This window comes from Manacus candei, unplaced genomic scaffold (assembly GCF_025592945.1).
Source record: "Manacus candei isolate 608988 ecotype Guabito, Panama unplaced genomic scaffold, ASM2559294v1 h1tg000022l, whole genome shotgun sequence".
In the NCBI taxonomy this organism is placed as follows: Eukaryota; Metazoa; Chordata; class Aves; order Passeriformes; family Pipridae; genus Manacus; species Manacus candei.
The window spans coordinates 5,874,342-5,897,622 of NW_026138070.1; the positions used below are offsets into that span (position 1 = coordinate 5,874,342).

The 23,281-nt window shown below is 49.4% G+C and overlaps 1 protein-coding gene across 2 annotated transcripts; it reads left to right on the plus strand.

Moving 5' to 3' along the window:
• On the plus strand, window positions 1–23,220 carry PUSL1 (pseudouridine synthase like 1). Of its 2 annotated transcripts, none has more exons than XM_051786537.1 (8): window positions 1–132; window positions 1,818–1,875; window positions 8,333–8,520; window positions 14,576–14,725; window positions 17,116–17,289; window positions 19,728–19,782; window positions 22,591–22,753; window positions 23,085–23,220. In XM_051786537.1, the coding sequence occupies exons 1-8, from the start codon at window positions 74–76 to the stop codon at window positions 23,114–23,116; spliced, it is 879 nt and encodes a 292-aa protein (XP_051642497.1). In that variant the 5' UTR covers window positions 1–73; the 3' UTR covers window positions 23,117–23,220. The 2 variants fall into 2 exon arrangements, with proteins under 2 accessions (XP_051642497.1, XP_051642498.1); XM_051786538.1 differs by having other exon boundaries at window positions 2–126.
• The last annotated feature ends 61 nt before the right edge of the window (window positions 23,221–23,281 follow it).

The window sequence follows — 23,281 nt, forward strand, 5'->3', positions numbered from 1 at the left end:
AAGGGGCGGTGCTGCCCGGCCGGTCGGTGCCGGGGTGGGTCCCGGGTGGGTGCCGGGGTGCCCCCCGGCAGAGATGGGCTGTGCCCCGGCCCGGTACCTGGTGTTCTTTCAGTACTTTGGCACCAGGTACAGGTACGTGCCCAGGTGCCCCCGCGGGGAGAGCGGCAGAGACCGGGGCGGCACCGGGAGAGCTGGGCAGGGATGGGAGAGCGGAGTTTGGGGAGAGCGGAGTTTGGGGAGGGCAGAATTTGGGGAGAGCGGAGTTTGGGGAGAGCGGAGTTTGAGGAGGGCAGAATTTGGGGAGAGCGGAGTTTGGGGAGAGCGGAGTTTGGGGAGAGCGGAGTTTGGGGAGAGCGGAGTTTGAGGAGAGCAGAGTTTGGGGAGGGCAGAATTTGGGGAGGGCAGAGTTTGGGGAGAGCAAAGTTTGGGGAGAGCAGGGTTTGGGGAGAGCGGAGTTTAGGGAGAGCAGGGTTTGGGGAGAGCAGGGTTTGGGGAGAGCAGGGTTTGGGGAGAGCAGGGTTTGGGGGGTTGATGGGTGAGAATAGCGTTCAGGTCTGGGATGGGGAGGGCGGAGTTTGGGGAGGAGTTTGGGAAGGGATGGGGGAGAGCAGAGTCTGGGGAGGGCACAGTTTGGGGAGGGCGGTGTTCAGGGGAGGGATGGATGGGAACAGTGTTTGGGGAGGGATGGGTGAGAGCAGAGTTTGGGGAGGGATGGATGGGAACAGTATTTGGGGAGGAATGGGTGAGAACAGTGTTCAGGGGAGAGATGGGTGAGAGCAGAGTTTGGGGAGGGATGAATGGGAACAGTGTTTGGGGAGGGGTGGATGGGAACAGTGTTCAGGGGAGAGATGATCCCTTGCTGAGCAGGTGGGAGCACGAAGGGAGCTGGACTCTGCTTCCTGCTGTGCACAGAAGTGCGAGGGAGGGGGTGGTTCAGGCAGGAAAGGCATAAAATTAACAAAGAGAAAAGGTCAAAGGAAAGAGAAGAAGGGAAACTTATCTCAGGCTGGGGAGGGAAGGGCAAGTTGCTGTGTTTCCTGCAGTGGTGCCTGACTGTGGCCAGTTCTCAGCGTTCAGGTACCTGTGCTGCCCAGAGGTGCAGGTGAAGTGATGTGTGGGCTGTGATCCCTGCAGGCTGAGCTGGCATTTCCCCAGGCCTTAAACACCTCACGTGTAGAGCTGTGCCTGTTCACATCTCAAAGTGTGGGGGAGAACTTGTGCAGCCCCAGCTCGTGGAACTGTTCCTGTCTTCGTGGGGATGGTACAGAACAACAACACCCTGTGCCAAACTCCACAGCTTGTTCCCAGTGTGTGGTCTGGGTCCCTGTGGGCACTAAATTGCTCTGAGGAGTTCCAGGTAGGGTGGGTTTAGCCTTGGGATGTCTCTCCCATCTCTTCAGTGTGAATGGCAGTGATTTCTGCAGCAGAGAGGGAAGCTCCTCACAAACTGCCTTCGTGGTCTTTTAGTCCCTTTATGGCCCTCACAGAAAAGCACCTGCAGTTGGCAACCAACTCCTGGCCCTGAAATAGTTTTATCTGCAAACTGGTGTCATTTGTCTGCCCTGTCTCCCAGCCAGCCTCCCTCTGAAGGGAGAGTTCAGAGGGTAATAATTGAAGGGTGATTTTAATTCCAGGCTCATTCCTTGCATGTAACCCCTGCATCAGTTTTCCTGCCCGTTCATGAGTTTTGTGGGAAGATCCAGGTGGTCCAAAGGCAAACAGTCCCCCGTGGGCTTCTGGGTGTGTTGGTGGACTCTGTGTCAAGTCCTTGAGTGTTGACACATATCAATAACTGTTGTCTTTGTTTTGCTCTGCAGTGGGGTTATGGAGACTAGGAGGGATCAGGCACTGATTGGAGTCCAGAATTATTTGGAGGTAGGTCCTTGCTAATCGTGTTGCTTCATTAGAATGAAGCTCCTGGGGTCACATTGCTCAGCTCCAGATTTTATCAGGGGTAACTGTTATTTTGAGGCTGACACTCAATAAAACTACAATAAAACTCAATAAAACTACAGTGCTAAACACTGTAAAGTTCCAAACAGCCCAAGTGCTTTAGAAATGTTGTCACTGGAGATTCTGATCCTGAAAAAGATGTGAACCCTTTGATGAGCCTTGAAATGGAGGCCTCTGAGTGCAGAACTGTGATTGTGAGAGGCCCTGCTCAGGTGCTGAAGGTACCTAAGCATGTGGGGCTTCCTTAGGACTCGTGGCTTTGCCTCCCCTTGCTCTTAAAACTGCCCCAATTCCAGTTCTAGTTCATGGCAAAATCCTTTATGGCTTTGGAAACTCCATGCAGTGTCCTCCTGGGAGAGGATGCCTCTGATGGATGTTTTCAGAACAAAGCACAGCAGGATGTCCATTGTTCCTTGCTGTTCCCATTCTTTTGGAGTTCTGATATGCCAGGGGAAAGAAGTTCTGATCCTGTTGTCGTGGTTGTTCCCTGTGCTGCTCCCAGGGATCCCCCAGAATACAAGAATGGCTTTCAGGACCCGAGTGAGCGTGCAAAATGTAGTAGAAAATGGGTCAAAGTAGGGTAAAAGCTCAGCACACCTGAGCATTGTAATCCAGTTGTAATTTAATTACAAGCTGCTGGTGAATCCCATGTGCTGGGGCAGGGCAGGAATCAAAAGGAAGCTGCATTATTTGTCTTGGAAGCATTGTGCAGTTCAAAACGAAGTGTGTGCATTTTTAGAAGATAAAGGGGTTGTTGAGGAGGTTCAGGCTGATTGCTGGGGGTCAGATCAGACCTGTGTGTTAACAGCCAAGCCTTTTGTACCTCATTTTTGGTCCCAAGTGCAGCAGTGTGCAGGTGGGGTGCCCACCAAGCTGGTTTGGGCCAGTCTGTGCTCTGCCTTGGCTACAAGCCTGGTGTTGTGAAGAGCAGAGTTGTTGAAGGGCTGGTCCAGAAGGACCTGCTGTCCCCCCCAGCCTCTCTCTGTGACCATTTCCACACCACTGAGGGTGGGAGTTCCTGTGTGCCCTCCCTCCCCAGCCTGCAGGGGGAAAGTGTGAGGAATTATGGTTTGAAGAAGAGTTCTCAGGGTGTATTTCTGTGCCTTCTTACCTGAGACCTTTGCAGAGAAAGTGGATAAATATCGTGCAGGTCTTGAAAGAAGAGCCCAGAGGACTTTCCATCTCATTTATCTCATCCTCTGAGCCATCCAGTGCCTCAGCCCCAGGACTCTGGCTGAGCCCAGCAGTTGTTTTGCATTATCCCAGTAACTCTGTTTGAACAGGCAGATGGGCAGGGTGGGCTATTAGGGGAGAAAAGAAGAAGGGGAAAAAAGGAAAACATGAGCTTATTTGGTGTTGTCCTTTCACAGTATCAGCACTTTGCAGGCCAGTTCTGGGCTATGTGCTTTGCTTTCATGTGGTGGTATTGATGCTGGGCACTGCTGAGCAGGGCTGTGTCTATTGGAACCACATGGGAAGTCTCAAAGCAACTCTAATAGAAAACTTCTGGAGCCTGTAGGAATTTCTCTTCCTTCCTACTTTTCTGTGCAGCCTTGAACTTCACTGCTTTCCATCCAAAGCCAGGAAGGCAGCTGAAGGGAAGGGCAGAATTAAACCTGTAAGGAGGTTTAATTAATTTTATTGTATCCTAGAGATGTTCAGGCATTTGTTTGCAGTCACAGGCAAGCAGAAACAACCCGTGAGCTGCACACCTTGTGTTTCAACAGCTGCCTGGTTGAAAGGGTGGTTGGTGTGTGAGTGTGTGCTGGGGTAAAATTGCTGGGCTGGGGCTGAGCAGAAGGTCTGTGTCTGTAAAATGCTGGATCATACAGGACACAGAAGCTTTTGCAGTCCTCAGTCCTGCTCTGTAACAGAGCCCTGGGACTGGCACGAGGAAGTGGAGACTTGTTTTAGCTCTGGGACAGATGTAGATATTTGATGGAGCTTTTAATATCTCTTTGAGGGGGGGGTGAGCTTTGCAAGAAAACACTTTATTTCTTTCCTGGAGACTACATATTTATCTCGAAGCCCTTGGAAGCCCAACTTGCTGGTGATGGGTCCAAAACAAATCCCAGAGCTTGTTTCCCCAGGGGAGGATGTTTGAGCCCTGTGACTTGGCTCCCTCCAGTTCTTTGTGGAAGCTTTTAGGATGCAGGAGTTCATGTTCTAGTCTCAGCTCTCACAAATAGCCCTGTTATAAAGGGAGGACCCTTGTTATAATATATATATTATATATATATATCCCTGTTTTAAATGTAGCACCTTTTGCCAGGGTCAGTGGCTGTTTGTGGCATCCACAGATTCACCTTCCCTCTGGTGTCTGGTTGGTACCATCTCTCCTGAGTGTGCTCCTTCCCACTGTGCTGGTGGATGCTGCCCGAAGCTAATCTTCCCCCCACGAAGCTCTTTTTTTGGCCAGCAGCCTTGTGCCAAGGCCAGGATATTATTCCTCATGAAAGGAGAAGGGAGGAGGAGAGGGGAGAAGGAACATACACCAGCTCCTTACTATGCAAGGCAGCTTTGCTACAACCTCCTGCCCTCCCCTCTTCCCAACCCCCTGAAAAAAAAATTAAATAAAGAAAGGAAAACAGACCAAGAGAACTGTCATCTTCAACCTCTGTTTTGATAATCATTTCAGTGACGTAGGAGATTGCTTTGGAAACCTTTTTTTTTTTTTTTTTTCCCAGCAGAATCCACATTTTCAGCTTTCCCTTCAACTTTTATCTATCCCACTCCAAACAGGTGAGATTTTTAATTGGTTTCAGTTGACAGAGCACCCAGGGAGAGTCAGGGAGGCTGGGATGACTTGCAACCAGAAGCTTGCACGTTTATTATTTATTAGAACATTGTCATTTATAAATCCTGGCAAAGGCAGTGCAGCCCCCCCTGTGTGTCTGTGCTACTGAGGCCACTGCACAGGATGAAACCAGGAGCAATCCAGCTGCTGGGAGAGAGAGAGAAACAGGCACTTATTTTTCCAAGACATTCCTGATGCCTGCAGAGGTGGATGATTGAGTATCTCCAGGATTTTTCTTTTTTAATTTAGGCTTCAGGGAGAGAAGGGGATGAACTTTTGCTTCCCCACCATAGAGGGTGTACATTTAGTGGGCCTGCTCTTCCTCTTGCCTCTCTTGTGCAGAGTGAGAAGAGAACTGAGCTGGGAGTAACAGCAGCAATTTGGAAGGTGGATCCCCATCACTCTGGCACACAGCAGTGGAAATTTCAGCATAATTCAAAATATGGAAGTGCTTAATGAATGAAAGCTGTTAGCAGGACAGCCCTGCTAAGTGCAAGTAATACTTTCCCCTGCATCCCTGGCACAGCAGGGGGATAAACTTGCACCCTGGGATGCTCCAGGAATGTGGTTGTCTGGAAAGACTCTGGGAGTGAAGGTTAAATGCAAATGGGTGAGATGTGGCTCAGGGAAAGGCCTCCAGCAGGCACCAAGCCAAGGTTTTGGTGTTTGTGGCACCTGCTAAAGAGAATATTTGCATGTTCTGTGGCTTAAAGAAGGGAGCAGAGACCTGTGAACCCTGAGCACGGGGAGGACAACCCAGCCCCTTCATTCCTCTGCTTTCTTTATTTCCTTTGAGCTGGGTGCTTAACTCCTGCTTCAGTCCCCCCCCAGGAATCCCCAGAGGATGTCAGACAGGAGGGGGATCTGGATTAACAGCACTGAAGCCTTTTGGGTTCCTGACACGAAAGACCTGCTTCTTTTAGGGGCCTGTTTGTACTGAAAGGGCAGGAAAAACTGGTCCTTATCCAAGCAATTACTCCATGTAAATAGTGCCCCTTTTTTGAAATGCAGTGTGGGGGATAATAACAGATCAAATTCCACAGGAAGCAGGGCAGGAAACCTTCAGCTGCCTATGGGATCCAAGGACTTTGGATGGCACAGGTAGGAGACATTTGCATAGGTGAAGGGTCACTTCTTAGCTGCCTGCAAAGGAGTTCAGCAGTTCAGGAATTCTCTCTTTAAGGAGATTGCATCCCTTCCTAATTAAATGAAATGTTAAAATTGAAACTGGAGGCAGCAGTTGATGGGATATGATCAGCTGTGTGCCTGCTGGGCTGGGGGAGGGATCCACACACAAAGATTTCAGCCTCACAAGCTGTGATGGTGGTCACAGCCCTCCTGGGATGCTCAGGGACATGGTGCTGGACAGGGCCAGCTGTGAAAATCCCTCTGGTTGAAGGTGTCCTTCAGTGCTGCCCCTCTGTGGGTTTGGGGGCTGACCTGGGCAGGGCAAAGAACCAGCTCTGGTTCAGGGTCTGCAATCCCTTCTCCCTCTCCAGCCTGATTTCCAGCAGTGCTCAGCTCCTGGCAGAGGAGGAGGCATCCAGTGTTCTCATTATCCAGCCTGGAATGGGATGCAGTGTGGGATCCAAAGCACTGCTGCATCCAAACTTCTGCAAGCCTGTAGCAAAAAAAAAAAAAAAAAGAAAAGAGGATGTTTTCCATGTTCTCTCCTGTTCTCTCTCTTTCAACTCTTGTTTCCACTGGCTGGTTTTTGTCTGATGAGAAAGGAGGGGGAGAAGAGGGTGGAGGAAGGGAGGAGCCTGTGACAGCCAAACATCTCAGAAACTTTGCTCTTAAAATCAGCTCCTGCTTTAAGACAAATTGCTGAGGCACAAGCCAAGGTCTGCTCCAGAAAACTGTTTAATTTCTGTCTGCTTCTCTCTGCTTAAGGGTGATAAATAAAGATTTTTCATTGTTAATTGTAGCCACATGTGAACTCCAAATAGGAGGATTAGGAAGGGGAAAATCAGTTTTGTTCTGTTTCCCAGGCCTCCCCCTGCAGCTTGGGGACATTTTTTTTTCCTGCCTTCCTCTGCCTTTTAACTGTACATTTCTGAAAGCCCAGAATCCTGAACTGCTCAAATTGGAGTCTGGAAGGTGTTTGTGAGTCAGCAGTTCAAAACTTTTACTGGCTCTTGTACCAAATTAAAATCTAATAAAGACCACCGCTGGCTTCGCTGCTCAGGAGTGGGGATGGGAAAGGGAAGGAAATTTCTAGTCATCCTTCTGGGTTTTCTGCCTTCTTTTGTGGGTTTTCAGTCTTTCAAAAATGTTTCACTTATTGCCTGTAACGATTTTCACTGGATTTTCTGTCTCAAGGCCTGCCCTCATCTCTTCTTCTCGCTCTTGTTTGAGTGTGAATCTTGATTAAAAGACACCTTATTAGTGACTCATTTAGCAGGGGTTTATTTGCTTTCCCAGCAGGAACCTTTAGTTAATTCCCCCAGTTGTTTTTCCAGTCAGTGGGCAGAAGGGAAAGGCAGAATAAAAAAGGGGATAAAAACCAGCTGCATGGAGAGGAACAGCTGGGAAAGGGAAACAACAATCAGAGCCACAGGTGGATCCTCCAGCAAATCCCTGCCAAAATCCATAGGCAGGACCTCGAGGATCTTTTTGCAGTGCATTTTGCTGACTAATTTTTAAAGGGCATCTCAGCTGCAGTGTGATTTTAGGGGGTTTGGGGCTCTAAGAAGCTTGAAGTCGCTGATGCTGTAATTAAGTTTGTTGTTTTCTGCTTTAGCCCTACTGGGCCAGAGGTCTTGGGGCGAGTGAGGCATCACCTGAATATTAAGGCAGCTCTTGGCTCCTGAAGAAAACTACTCTTGAGGAATATTTAGGGAAAAATATAAGTAAAACCCATCCTGTTTGTGCTGTGGTTGGTTGTAGCTGCTGGGACAGCTCAGTGTCAGCTCCTCACTGCTGGTGGGTTTTGAGAGCTGTGTTGTTGATTCTTAGCTCTGTATATAAAGATATTTCTCAGTGGGACCAATAAATACATTCCCTCAGTGCTGTGCTGCCCCTGCTCTGGCTCCTGTGTTCTCCACAGCTCATGGAAGTGTGTTCTTCCCATTGTGGCTGGAAAAGAACTTCTGCCTGCAGCACCAACCCCAGCATTTTACACCATCCTGGCCTGCAGTGCAAGCAAAGGCTGCAGCCTGAGCTCCTTCAGACACCTTGGCTGGTGTCTTGGCTGGTTTCCATCCCTTTAAGGGCCTGGCTTTTTTAGGATGGTTGGTTTGAATGGTTAATCCTGTGCCTCATTTCTCACTCACCCAACGACACGAGGCAAAGGACAGGGAGATGAGTGGTTTTACTTTTATTTTCTGCATGAAGGGAAGCTCGTGTGGCATTTTGGGTGTTCTGTTTGAGGTGATTTCAGGGCACAAAGTGAAAAGCCACTGGTGCTGGGATGAGTCCCCCTCTCCATCACCTCCTTTGCCCACGGTAACTCCAGACTCCAGAGAAGGGAACTTCCTTCTCTGCCCGGGCAATAACAACGTGCTGAGCAGGGAGGAGGATGGGTTTTTTTTTCCCCAGGGGAGCCCAGTGTTGCTGACCCCCCCTCCTGTTGGCTTTCAGAAGGCAGCAGAGAGCCTCAAGGCCAGCGCTCCCATCAAGTTCCGCATCTCCAGCCGGACGGACACGGGGGTCCACGCGCTCTGCAACGCCGCCCACCTGGACATCCAGAGGGGCCCAGGGAAGCCCCCTTTCAGTGAGGAACAGCTCCTCTCCAGCCTCAACAAGCACCTCAGGCCCGAGCCCATCCGGTGAGTCGCTGCCAAGTCCAAAATCTCTTATTTTGCCTTTCTTGGGGAAGGGAGGAAATGCAGCGATGATCCCCCACCTTCACACACGGGGGGGATTTTCCCTTCTCCTGGGCTGGTAATCACCCTCTTGCACATGTATTTTTACTACAATTGCAATTAAAGTAGTTAATTAAAAAAACCCTCATGTTATTAGTTATGTTAATTACAATTATTTTTAGATCTATAATAATATATAATTAACAGAAACCATCAGAACACGAAGCGTGACAGCTTTCAGTTATTATTTCCTGCAGAATTTCAGAGTGAGTTTACTCTGCGTGAGACTTAGGAAATAATCATGGAATCAACGTTTTCTGTTAGGAATGGGCATCAATTACAACATTAATTACTTCACACCTTGTGAAGGTTTCAAAAGGTGGATTGAATTTCACGTTCTTTGGTTTTCTCCCCAAGTTGTTGCGTGTTCTCTGTCAGGTGTCACTTCTGGTTCTTCCCCAGACATGAAGAACTTTTAACTTTTCGTGCTTAAAGTGCAAACTGAATGAAACATTTTGATTTTTAGCCTAAAAGCCAAATGTGTGCCGTGTCATAGAATCAAGATATCATTTGCCAGCAGCTGCTTTGCTCTGCTCTGTTCTGTCCTGTGTTACTTTGTCTTATTTGCATAAGTAAAAACTCTTCAGGGCACAGGTGGAGAGGGTCAGAGCACTTCAGTGTTGTGCAAGAAGGGGGGCAGTTTATAGGAGGTGTTGAGGTGAGCAAAAGAATTTGGGCACGGGGTGCCAGTTGGTGATTACTCCAAGGCCTCAGGTTCTCCATTTCATGGGACTGTCACCCTCCTGATGTCTGGTGACATGGACATAAAGGAAGATTATGGGAGCAAAGTCCCCATGGCAGACCAAGGGCTTGGGACATGAAAGCACCCCCTGCCCACCCCAGGGAGGGGATTGTTGTGAGAACTGGGAGCTCCACTCCCCCTGCCTGCTCCACCCAGGCTGCTTTATTTCCTAATCTCTCCTTTGTGCTGCCCCAAATGCTGACAGAGCAAAGCCTGGGATTTGGGGCCTGACATCATTCTTGGTTTTGCAAGGGAGGATTCTGGTTCTCCAGGGCCACAAATCCAGCTCTGAATGGGCAGGTTGCTCAGATGGGTTGGGCTCTGAGGGAGGTGGGTGATGGCTTTACCCTTTTCCCAGGAGGTTCTTTCATGGGTGCAAGTGCTGTGGAGTTCAGCAGCCCCTGGCACAGCTTCTCCAGACTCAGGGAGGGGCTGCAGTGGACCTTTTGGTCCAGTGGCTGTTCCCAAGCCCACGTGCTGTGTGATGCAAGGTGGAGGGACTCTGCTGTGGCATGTCCAGAGGGCACAGTGACTCCAGGGAACAAATTCCAGCCTGTGCTGATGGTCATGGGGGTGTGTGTGTGTGTGTGACACTGTTGGCTTGGCACTTGCTGCCGTGGGAAGGTCTGTTGTGACTGGGTTCCCACTTGTGCACCTTCTGTAGGTCTGTGCCAAAGAGGAGTTTGGTGCCTGTAGCTCTCCTGGCCTCAGGACTGGGTTTCCCAGTGTCTCCTGCAGCATTTCTGGAGCTGTGTGTCAGTGATGCTTTGCATTGTTGGAATACAGTGGGGGACCTTCTCTCTTTGGGATCTCAGCTGGAGCAGGAGCTGCAGCAGCTGTCTCAGCCAGCTGCATTCTTTCACCTCAGAACGAGCACCAGGGGAGCCATCAGAGGGTGAAGGGGAAGAGGAAGTGAAATCCATGGAATCTGAGCTCAGGAAAGAGGGCAGGAAGGCGCTGTGAGCGCCTCATATCTACAGACACATAGTTCCTGTTAGTGGCTGTTTGTTGTGGTGCTTTATCTGACCATTTCCCCTGGTGTTTGCAGTTCCTCTGGCAGTCCCCAGACAGTTTTAGGAACAGCATAAGGCCACCCTGCCTTTTCCCTTTGATCCTGACTGTCCATGTTAGCTCAGGTGTTGCTGCCCCTCCATGAAACCCTCCTGTGCTGTGTCTGAGCAGGTGAGCTCAGCCTAAGGGTCGGGGTTAGATGAGGAGTTAGATGGCTCTTATGCTGCTTGAGCTCCATACAGAGTGTGGCTCAGGCTAGAAACCCATGATTGTCAGCCCCCAGAAACCCATCAGGGAATTTTTCCCTCCCCCTGCACCTTATTTGCAAAAATGTGTTTTGGCAGTTTGCAGGTTTGGTGGAGTGTTAAGGCAAAGGTTTCACAGGGGGCACCTGAAGGAAAAGCCAATCCTGTTTCCACTGCTCTTACCCCACAGCCCAGGGACAGCCACCCAGGAACAAGTCAGGTCCTGCACCCCAAAAACCTGAGGTGGAATATTAGCATGGTCATAAAGGACTGACAGCTCTGCACTTACAAATCCAGTTCCTCTGAAAGGAGCAGCTCAGTTCCCTCCTCAGTGAGAGGCCACGAGGCAAATCTCTCTCTCTCAAGCTGACTGGGAGTTCCTGTCCCTTGACAGCTTTCACCTTCCCTGACATATGTGCAAAGAGCCTGAAGCAGCTGCTCCGGGGTGGGGCTGGAGATGGTCTCTTTCCAGAATTAAAAATAATATTGTGAAATAGAATTTGACTTGTGCAGGGGTTTTGGGTTGTTAATTTTTGCTCAGACTGAAAACTAGGTCAGACTCAGTGCTCCCTGTAAGTCAAAACCTTTCTGGATGTTTTAGCAGTAACAGGGAACGTGAAGTAGGTCATGGTTTTGGTTTCCTTCCTTAAAAGACTAGAGCAATTTGGGAGCAAAACTCTCTGATTTTACAGCCAGGGAGTCTGTCTGTAATGATCAGTCTGTTCTGAGCATCCCCAGCCACTGAATCTCAGTCTCTCTTCCCTGAATTTGGGGCTGAATTTGCTCTCTTCTCTGAATTTGGGGCTGAATTTGCTCTCTTCTCTGAATTTGGGGCTGAATTTGCTCTCTTCCCTGAATTTGGGGCTGAATTTGCTCTCTTCCCTGAATTTGGGGCTGAATTTGCTCTCTTCCCTGAATTTGGGGCTGTAACTGCGAGAGATGTTGAGATTTAATGGAGTAAGTTGTCCTAGAGAGCTAAAAGTGCTGTTGTGACCCTGCTGGAAGTCACACAGACCCATAGTTATAGTTAGGCTTGTCCTAAGAGCAACCAGGATTGCTGCTGAAGAAGGTTTAAACCAGAGACCATCTCCAAAAGGAAGGAGCAGTGGGATCTCACAGAAGTTCTTTGTCTCACCCTGAGATCTGACAGCTTTCAGGAGGTGATGCCTTCTGATAAATACACCCCAGCCCTGCTCAGCCCTGCTCTGAGTTAATCAGGAAGTTTCTCCTTCTCCCCGGGGCTCAACCTTTCCAAAATGGTTATTCTGCTTCCCATTAAGGAACTGGTGCTGGGCATGAGCCCACGTGTGCTCAGCACCCACCCCCTCCCTCTGCAAATCCTGCTCTGCCAAGAAGAATTCTCTCCTCCTGCCCAAGAGAGAACTTCCAAACTTTCATGTGGTCTGCAAGCAGGGGGTGATGGAGAGAGGGATCTTTGTGAGAACACATTGTTGGTGGTGGAGCTTGGAAGGGAAACGAGATTCCAAGCGGGCTGACTGTTCCATCAGCCACAATAACCTCCTTTGTGGGGTGCTGGGTCTCCTCTGTGGACTGATCTGCCTTTTAAGCTTGCAAAAACATATGGGAAAGGGTCTTGTCCTTGAAGATCAGAGTGTGTTTCAGAGATGGGGTAATTTTAGGAGGACTTTGCTGTCTCTTAAATGCCAGGAGTAGACTCGCACCTCCTGTTTCTGGTTTGGTTTTGTAAGCACACAGTGAAAGTTGTCTGAGTGACAAGACAGATTCCTCCCACCTCCTGCAAATTGGCTTTGGGGTTCTGCTGTCAGTGGGGAGAGCAGGATGTGCTTCTGGGGGACTTCTTTGTCTAATACATTGTCATTTCCAGTTACACGTCTTTGGGCTTTTTTTTTCCCTTTGACCTCCTCTGAAATTCAGGCTCTGTTGGAAAGGTGAAGAATGCCATGAGTTTTTATTTACCATTGTTTCAAAAAAAATGGGATCTGAACAGGGCCTGAAATTGTAGCTGCTGGAATATTCCTAGCTGGAAGGAATCTCTGGCAGCAATTGCATCTGGTTGGAGAGGCAGGAAAGGATGCCTGACTTGAAGAATTATGTGAGCATAAATAGGTTGCTCTGAAAGAATCACCCTAAAAGGATGGTTATTTAATAAAAATCACAAAAGTGTTAACAAGAGAAGCTCAGGATAGATGATATGCTTGTGGAGGCATGTAGGCAGAGGAAAATAAGTGTAATAATTTTATTATTGTGTTTAGAAGAGGCTGGAGGTCCTGGGTTCAGGCTCCACTGCAGGCCTGGAGGATGTAGTTTGCATTTCTCCTGATGGTTTACAGCAGTGAAGGAATCTCCTGGGCTTGTTATTGCAAATCTTTGTGGAGGCCTGTGGCTCAGCTTTAATTTCTTCTTCTGTGGTCTGAGCCTTTGCAGTGAAGGGCTGTGAGCCAGAGGCACTTGAGCTGGCAAAAATCCCCCAAGCACCAACCTTTTTAAAGTAAATAAATAGATTTGACTGTTACGTGCTCCCAAATGGTATCCTATTTTATTTTTTTTTGACCCTGTCTGGGTCCCTTCTCCTCCCTCTGCCAAATTCCAAAGGCAGAAGGGCAAACAGCAGGAGAAAAAAACTACCCTCTAAGGAGAGGCATCTTGCAAAGGAACACCTGCAGGGAGGTGCTGCTGTGTCCCAGGGACTCTTTGCTCCCTGCAGAATGGGAAGGAGCCACTGCTCTGGGATGGGGGAGAGTCAAATCCAGCAAAAGCTGCTGGGATAACTCTTTGGGGGAGGTGCAGAGACACAGGGAAGCTCTGTTTTCTCCCTTGCCAGGGGAGAAGGGAGTTTTTCTCTGGCAGCCCCTGTGCCCTCCTTCCTGGCTGTGTGTGGTGGCATTGGCCTGGGGAAACACAATTCCTCCCTGCTGCTTAGGGAAATAAAAAAACCTCCCTTATGGAAGAAAAAAAACCTCCCTTATGGAAGGAAAAAAAACTTCCCTTATGGAAGGGAAGTTCAGCTGCCTGGAAAGCTCCTTCTTGAGTCAGCTGCCTGGAGCCAGTGGGAGATGAGGAGACAAGTGCAGAAAAGGGCCTTTGGAGATGTTCCTGTGAAGTGAGAGGGGTCATTCTGCTGCTTTCAGTCAGACTCCACCTCGGGGATGGGGGGATTCACCTTTACTTTCATTGCTGTGTCTTGGAGGGGGAGGTGGCAGGGGGGTGACCTACTTACAGCTGTCTCCATCTGCTCTGAGCTGCCCTTGGGAGTGAGCACAGAGGTGCCTGTTGTTGCTGTTGCTGTTTTGGGGGGTCGTTCCCGCTCAGTTTGGGCTCCCAGGTCTGCAGGAGCAGGAGGGTGAGGTGCTGTAAGGTGTGCTCCTCACCTGGAGGTGCTGCCAGGAGCTCGTGTGTGCCCTCAGCCAGAGGTGAGGGGCAGTTTGGTGGGCTGGGGGAGGTGTTTGGTTCCACTCTGCAAACACAAATCACACTCTGTCTGTTGGCTGCCATTTCTCAGCAGATCAGTCTCAGCCTCTTGTGATGGTGTGAGCGTCCCCAAAATGTGTTGAGGGATGACCCAAAGTCAGTGTGTCTGATGCCAAAAGGCTCTTCTGCCTTCTTTTAGTTAAGAGATGCCTGTGGCAGCCTTCAGGTGCAAGTCCCTGGTCACTGGCTGTCAGGAAAATGAGATTTCACCAGGACTGCAGCGACAGGACAAGGGGGAGTGGGTTCAGAGGAGGTCACAGACAGTAGGTGTAGATTAGATATTAGGAAGAAATCCTTCCCTGTGAGGGTGGGGAGGCCCTGGCACAGGTTGCCCAGAGAAGCCGTGGCTGCCCCATCCCTGGAAGTGTCCAAGGCCAGGTTGGAGCAACCTGGGACAGTGGAAGGTGTCCCTGGGTGGAACTGGGTGATTTTTAAGTTCCCATCTACGTGGCGACCACACAAAAGCTCTTGAATTAATACCTGACCTTTCTGTCCCTCTCTGTCCCTGCAGCATCCTGAGTGCCCACCGAGTGCCCAGCACCTTCCATGCCCGGTTCTCTGCCCTGTCCAGGACCTACATTTACAGGCTGTTGCTGGGCTGTGCCCACCATTCCCAGGTGCCCGTGTTTGAGCGGGATCTGTGCTGGGCTCCTGCCGGAGGGTGAGTGCCTGCCATGGAATATCCCACCTCAGAACACTCTGGGAAGAAAGGAGGAGTCCCATGAGGAGCAGCTGAGGGAGCTGGGGGGGCTCAGCCTGGAGAAAAGAAGGCTCAGGGGGGACCTTCTGGCTCTCCACAATTCCCTGACAGGAGGGGAGAGCTGGCAGGGGTCGGGCTCTGCTGCCAGGGAACAAGGGATGGGATGAGAGGGAACGGCCTCAAACTGTGCCAGGGGAGGGTCAGGTTGGACATCAGGGAAAAATTTCCTCATGGAAAGGGTGATCAGGCACTGGAAGGGGCTGCCCAGGGAGGTTTGGAGTCCCCACCCCTGGAGGTGTCCAGGGAAGGGCTGGATGTGGCACTCAGAGCTCTGGGCTGGGGGACAAGGTGGGGGTCTTGTTGGACTCGAGGGTCTGGGAGGGCTTTCCCAACCCAAATAATTCTGTGATTCTGTGAAAGGCTTTTGGGGGCCAATTTCCACGGGTGAGACCTCGTTCCCTGTTTGTACTGACAGGATTTCCACAGGGAAATGCCCCAGGTTGTGTTCCCTGAGCCCTGAACCCCCCAGCTCCTTTGGGTGTCCCTGTCACCTGAGCACTCCCAGCACTGCTGAGACACTCCCTGGCTCTGGGGAAGGGATTTTGTGTGTCCCTGCCCGTGGGAGGGATGAACATTTCCTCAGCTGACCTTCCCAGTTTGCCCAGCCTGAAGGAGCAGGGCTCTGGTGTGATGCAGAGCGGCAGAAATGCTTCACCCAGCAGCTCCCAGAGTTTGAGGTGTGACTTTTTACGTGCAGGCCGAAAATTCTTTCATTATTTATTTTCCCCTATTTCTCTAAATCTCCTCTCTCATTCCCTGAGCGTTTGAGCAACCCCTCAGTGGCTCTGAGCAACCCTACAATAATAAATCAGGGTATCAAGCTCAGTGTTCGCTTGTGTTCTTGCAGTAACCACCCAGTCATAACAAATCAGTGCTTGTGTGTACGCAGGGGAAGAAAAACAAATTCACTGCCCTTAAAGAAAAATACAAAATCTGAGGGCATGATAAACAGTGGGTGAGGAAAAAAAAGCAAACAAAGCCCAGAAGATGATTTGTTATTGTTCCTTTAGTTTATGTTGTACTGAGATAAACACACGTTCAAGAAACCTGGAGTTTTCTTAGGCATTGTAGAAAAACAGGTTTGTAGCCAGTTGTGGTCTTTTCATCAGCACTATTGGGGGTAACAGTTGTGGGTAATGGGAAAAAATGTAATTCCAGCTGCCTTAGGAGAGGAATGAAGATGACATTGCCCTAACATTAAACTGCTGACTTTCCAACTGCTGTGGAAGGGAAAAATAAATAGGAAAGTGCAGAATTAGATGTTGTGTGCACAATGTGCTTTGTGAAACAGCATTTAACCAAGTCCAGGCACTGCAATTAATTTTCTCTAATGGCAGCACCACGTAAAGGAAAGACTGAGCAGATCAGAAATTCTGAATGGGAGTAGGTTCTTACTAAAAGGTGGGATATTTGGGCTACCAGTACTGGAGAAGCTCTTGGTTATTCTTCTTGAACACAGTGAAAAAAATTTAATGATGCTGGAAAATCTCATCTTGATTTTTTTGTTGTTTGTTTTTTGTTTGTTTTGTTCAGAAACATTTTGACTTCTGGTAAGATCTGGAAAACCTAAGCCAGGCTCATGTGTACTCGCTGAGGCTTTTCTTAATACAATAAAAATAAGCATCTGCTCAGCAAATACATCAGGAAATCTGTCCAAATTCTCATGCTTGAGACCATTTTGAACAGACCTAAACACTTCAGATGAAGAAATCTGAGTGACACTTGAGGATCTGAGTTTTACCCTTGGCCTTTTCTTCTACATCCCCACCTTGGTTTCATCCCTGCCCGTTTGCTCCCTCATTCCATTCCTGTTGCTTCCTAACTTGGCAAACCTTAAAACCTTGATTTTATTTTATTTTTTTTTTTTAACCTGGCAGCATCTTTTTCAGTTTATAAGATCCAGAGACTGCAAAGCATTTTGCTTCACAGAATATTCCGAGTTGGAAGGGACCCACCAGGTTCTCTTTGCCCTGCCTTGTCTCTCCAGCAATTCGGATGGAGTTACTTGAGTTTGAACTGTTCCAAGAAGCAGAGCAGGATAAAGGTTTGGGTAAAAGCCTGTGCCTGCCAGCCCTCCAAAGCTGGGGCTTTGAATACCTTCAGAGCTCAGGTCATTTGGCATTTTGGTTTGTGGTTTGGGCTGTTGCAAGACAGACTCCATCAAAATGTTTCTGCGGTGCCACGAGGTGAAATCTGTGCCAAGTTTCATGGATTCACTGGCCTTTGACCCCCTCTAACATTCTGGTCCCACCTGATGCTCCTTTCCCTTGGCTGTGTTTGTTTAATTCCAGCCCCCTGAACGTCCCTGCCATGCAGGAGGCAGCACAGTTCCTGCTGGGAACCCACGACTTCAGCACCTTCCGCTCCCTCCACTCCGAGGCAGAATTCACGTCTCCGGTCAGGACCATCTTCCAGCTGGACATCCAGCCTTCAACTGGCTTCCTGGCCCACCACTACGAGCACAGGTGAGAGCCCAGAGACCCACCAAAAGTCTTTTCTGAGCTGAAAAGCTGCTCCCAGCCCTGTTTTGGGGACTGATCCTGTGCCGGGGCTCTGCTGAGTGACACCCTGGAAAGGGCCGTGTCTTTCCCTCTCCTCCCCAAAAATGTGCTGGTTTAAACCACCACAAAAAAATCCAAAATCCAATTTCCAGGCTTCCCCCACCCCTTCCCACAATTTTATCTCGACACCAAAGGGAAGCTTTCAGGCAGACACCTCTGTAAAGGGAAGGGGAAGTACATACATTTATTATACATTTATTACTATACAAAATAAATACTGTACAAGCTAAAAGCAACTATATATACAATATTACACACTTCTATCAGTCCCTCTGAGCCTCTCCCTCAATCAGTCCAGGAAGAGCCCTTCAGGCTAATAGGTAAGCAGTCCTCAGGGAGAAAGATGAGCAGGAATGAGGGCAAGGGAAACTGGTCCAGTTGTTTGTCCATGAAAGGCTGGATGTTCTGAACTGGTGGCTGGAATCTGGCAGGGAGCAGTTCCTGTGAGGTGCTTCCAGCACTTTACACTCATTTTGGTTGCTACAAACCAGCTCTGTACACTCATTTTGGTTGCTAAAAACCAGCTCTGCCAAGGGATTAGACTTCTTTTTTATTTTTCCCTCCTCCCCTGCTACCGTCCTGGCTTTGCCTAAAGGCTGGAAATTTAGGGAAAAACCCACCCAACACCTGGGTGAGTGCTGTGGTTGTGCTGATCCCCTCAGTTCACACCACCAACTCCTCCTGCCTTCCCAGGGGATGGTGCTGAAATCCAATATTCCTCAGTCATTACATAAACAACAGATAGTTGAGTATCAGGTTCTCTCAGGGCCAGGTCTTGCAAGTATTGAAATGAAGTGGCTGAATGCATTCTCTCTCGAGCAGAAACTCAAGTTTTTTCCCAGAAAGATCATGGATATTCATCATCTGAACATGACTTCTGCTTTCCTGCTGGCTTCTCTCACTGTTGTGTTTCAGCTTGAAAGCAAAATTTGTCTGTCTCAAATTCCATTTTTGTCCTTTAGGATGAGCCCTGGAAGTAGCAGAGTCCTGAGCTCACCTGAAAATAACCTTTAAGAGTCTCTCAAGATCACCAAATGGACCTCAAATCCAGCCCTGCTATTATCACTGGACTGATGTCTGAGATTTAAAACATATTTTATGTCTCCAGTTTTAACGTAAAACACGGAAATTGCCGTTCTTTGCATAACTTGCTGCAGGAACCCATCCCACAGGAGGCCAAAAACAGCTCGAGAGGGAGAGAAAACAAACCCAAAAACTGCTCTGCAAAGCATCAAACCAGCTCCTGATGGAATATTTTTGGTTTGGGTGACACATGCAGCCAAACTTGGGGTTTTACAGTGAGTCATTTTTATAACGTGTCAATATTAATTGGTTTAATGGATGTTCAGGCTGAAAAGGAATGGCTTTGAGGAGCATAATGGCATTTAACTCCCTTGGAATCCTTTGGCAGTGATGACCACAACCAGGAGCTTTCTGATTTGGAGACAAAAGCTGTGGGTCTCTGTGACAGACTGAATGCAGTCCAAAAGGAGTTAGAAAAATGCAAAAATGGTTTGGAAAAATGCAAAAAAAGTTAGAAAAATGCAAAAAATTAGTTAGAAAAATGCAAAAATAGTTAGAAAACAGCTTGTGAAAGGTTTAACAGGTGCCAGTGAAGTGTTGGAGTGGTTACCCTCAGGAGAGTTCTTATAGGGAATGTTGGTTGCTACCATAAAAATTCCTGGAAAAATGATGTTTGTATGAACACATTTGCTCCATCCATCCCCAAATATTCCCATTCCCGCTCTGGAAGTGTTTCTTTGTCTGCCACTGCCTGTTCTCCTGCTCCAGCCAGATCCCTCAGGCCCATCTCCTGGCTCCTGACCTTTCCAGTGGCACGTGGATGCCACGGTGGGCACTGCTGAGGGTTGGAATCCATCCTGCAATTCCTGGAAGCAGGAGCACGTGACTCCCTCAAGCCACCTCTGAAGGAATGGTGGTTTTTTTGCTATGACTGGTGGTTTCTCCCTTTCTCCAGGGAATATCCAGGCTGAATCCCTCAGCCCAGCAGTGCCTTGGCTGCTGCTCAGGTGCACCTCGGTTTGGGGTTGCCCTTTTCCCTTTTATTTCAGGGGTTCTACTTAGGACAGGAAGGTTACACTTAAGGCAGCAGGAAGGTCATAAAACCAGGAATGTGCCAAGCAGGTAGGAATTGTTTCATCCCAGAAAACTTCTGTGTCTGAGCAGCCAAGGAGCAGCCTGGGCTTCCAAACTGGGGGCAGTGCAGCTGCCTCGCTGTCCTCACGTTCATCTTTGACATTTACTTCATCTGTGGGTGAAAGAACCATTTGAAATGTGATGTTTAAATGCCTTTTTCTTTATTTTTATTTGGCTTTCTTTAGGGCTCTGGAGTTCTGGGAGGTGAAGATCAGGGGCAGGTCGTTTCTTTACCGACAGGTAGGTTTGGGGCCGTGTCCAGCAAACACTTTGTCTCCCAAGAACCAGAGTGTTGCTGCCTCTATAAATATGGATTGTCTTAGCAAAGTTCCACCCCTGTGTGGCTCCATCTCTTGCAGAGCTGCTGTTCCAGCTGTGTGACACTCACAGGGACCCCGGGGCAGCAGTGAGGTCAAGGATCTGTCCCCTTTGATCCATTAGAAGCAGGATCTCTTTGGTTCATGCCTAAAATGATTGTCCAGCCTCACAAACTCGTGTGGGAGGGTGGAAGGTTTTGTTCTCCACAGTCCTTGTCCCTGCAGTGGGGTGGTAAAACCCAGCAGACATGTGTTCCTGCTCTGCTGGATGGCACTGGGCCCGGCAAAGCCTGCCTGGAATTTTAGTCCCTGGCTTTGGAGCATGAAGTGACTCTCAGTGGGAAGGCCTGACTGAGCTCTGCAGCACAACTGCAGTTATTCCTTTGAAATAACTCCCCTGGGGGTTTGCTGGGATCCTCAGGGGAGACTCTCTCTTCCCAACTTCAGGCATCACCTCGTTAGGGAAGAGCTGCTCTCACTCTGCCTCCCCAGCCCTTGGTCACACTCTGGAGGCAGAGAACAGGCAGGAGAGGGCTTGTTTTTTTTTTTTGGAGGAGAGGGGGTGTTTTGTGGGAACAGCAAGCAGCTATTTTTTATCCTGTTTTGACAAACCCAGTTTGTTTTTTATCCTGTGCCAAGCAACAGCTCTGGGAGCTGTGGCAGGAGGTGTCTGGATGGGAGCAGGGGAAGAACAACAACGTGCTTGGGAAGGGCTTGATACCCAGCAGGGATCTGCTCCCTCAGGTGCTCTGGTGACAAGGAGAAAATGCATCTGCTTCTGCCCTCCATCATAAAGAGGAGACCAGGCTGAGGTGAACCTCTGCTCTCACTCATATGGGGTCTATAAATACTGAAATCTGGATGGTTTCATTATTAAAAACCACCCCAAAACCTTTATTTTTTTTATATATATTTTTTTTCCTGAATACCCTGCAGAAGGGGGAAGACACCAAACACGTGGCTGTTCAGGATGTGGACCATTAGTGTGTGGGGTTTTTTCCAGCTGACTCCTGAGTGTGGAGACATCACAACTGAAGTCGTGGCATGCAATGACCTCTAGTGAGGGTGGATAAAATAACAGATGTGGAGGATCCTGCAGGCAGGCTCTGGGCACTCCAAGATCAGAGCACACAAGGAGAGCCAGCACTTGCCTCTGGATAAATATATCTTGGCTTGTTGGACCTTCCTCCTTACCAGGGATAAACATGACCTTAGTGGGGTTTGGTTTATTCTTTAGTAAATGCCAGTGGATCAGAAACTCCGAGCAGTGATTCATCCCAGCACTGCAGGGAAGGGTTTGGAGAGCTCTGAAAGGGCATCCAGGGAATTAGTGTTTGTTTAGTCCAAATAACTGATGTTTGCAGCCACCACACAGGGAGAATTAAGGATGGAGAACCAGGGATGGAGAATTAGGGATGGAGAATTAGGGATGGAGAATTAGGGGTGGAGAATTAGGGGTGGAGAATTAGGGGTGGAGAATTAGGGGTGGAGAACCAGGGATGGAGAATTAGAGGTGGAGAACCAGGGATGGAGAATTAGAGGTGGAGAACCAGGGATGGAGAATTAGAGGTGGAGAACCAGGGATGGAGAATTAGAGGTGGAGAACCAGGGATGGAGAATTAGAGGTGGAGAACCAGGGATGGAGAATTAGAGGTGGAGAACCAGGGATGGAGAATTAGAGGTGGAGAACCAGGGATGGAGAATTAGAGATAGAGAACCAGGGATGGAGAGGCAGCATTTGGTGTGCAGGTGGCATTGGCAGCTCCAAATCTTGGCCCTCCTGGGGATACAGGAGGAATTTTCTCAGCCAGGAGGATGCTGAGGTGTGAGGGCTGTTTGTGCAGGAGGTGAGCACTGAGGTGTGAAGTCTCTGCAAACCCACCAGGTCTGGAATTGCTGGGTGTAGAGGGAGGGAAGGGAAGCTGTGACAAGCAGAGGTGTGTGAAATACCAGTTTGCTGGTGGGATGTCCTATTTGGGTGATATTTTTTTTTTCCTCCTTCCTCTTTTCTGGCTTTCTGAGAGAGAAACAAAGTCCCTGCATAATCCTCCACCTGCAAAGTGTTGCTTGTGTGTTGAAACCTGTGAGCTCAGCTCCCCACCAGGCACGTGAGCTTCCTGCCACAGACCCTGTGTGGGGGCTGCTGTTGTTTCTGGAGCTGAAAGCAGCCCCTGCTCAGCTCCCTTCCCACGTGTGAGGAGAGCAAAGCCTTGCTCCAAGGCACTGCTGTGGGGCTGGAGATCCTTGTGTTGCAGGTCTTTAGTTGCAGGGAAGGACTTAAAGGAATTGGGGTGATTTTGCTGGTTCTTTTGCCTTCCCCACCACCCAGCTTTGGGCACTGAGAAGGTTCCACTGCACGTTGCAGGCAGGCTGAGTGTGTCACCCAACCCAGGCAGCCCCTGCCATCCCTGCTAAAAGGGGAAAGAACAGCTTTTCTTGCAGATTTTGGGGTTGCTGTGGCTGCTGGGGAGAGCTCAGGGACTCTTAAGGGGTGATGAACTTTCTGAAGAGGTAAAGTGAGCACTGGAAGTGCTCTCTGGGGGGGGATTATGTGATGCCAAAGGTACACAAGGGGCAGCCAGGGCTGGCTTGGACCCTGATGGATGAGCCTGGGTGGGCTGTGACTTGAGGTACTTCAGTGCCACCTAAAACAAGGGTCTGGACAGAAGTTCCTCATCTGCTCTGGAGTTTCTCCAGGGCAGCTTCTGAGCCGTGGCCTCTGTTTTCCCAGGTCAGGAGGATGGTGGGGGCTCTGGTTGCAGTTGGCATGGGGAGGTTGGCACCTCACCACGTGAAGGAGCTGCTGGAGGTCAAAGATGCCCTGGCTTTTCCTCCCAATATCATGGCCCCGCCCTCGGGGCTCTTCCTGAAATCCGTGGAATACAACGAGGCAGGTGGGTGGATGCTGGGAATGGCTTTGGTTTTTGGGGGAGTCAGGCCTCTGTGGGCACCCCCCCAGCATGGTTTGGGTTGGAAGGGACCTTGGAGATCATCTCATGAAGGTCCCAGGGAGGGTGTCAGACACAGAGGGGTTCCCAGCAGCTGATGAGGAAAAACAAGTGTGTTTTTTACTTGCAGATTTTCCCCTCTTCCTTGTCCCCCTCCTTCCCTCCCAGAGCCCAGGGGGAAGTGCAGAGCACAAATTTTAAGTGCTTTCAGGTGGTTTCTCTGCCATCTTTCCCCCTAAGTCAATGTTTCCTTTTTTTCCCCTCTCTCCCCTCTCAGATTTGGACGTGACAGTGGCCCCAGGAGGATGAATAGAGCCCTGTGGGATGAGCTGTGTGTGAAAGGACTGCTGTGGCTGTGGGATGGAGCCTGGCCAGGGGACACAGCCTTGTCTCAATAAAAACCATTGACTGTGGCTGCAGCATCTTCCTATCATTTGTTCTTGCCCTCTGAGGCTGCCAAGGGAAGGGGAAGAG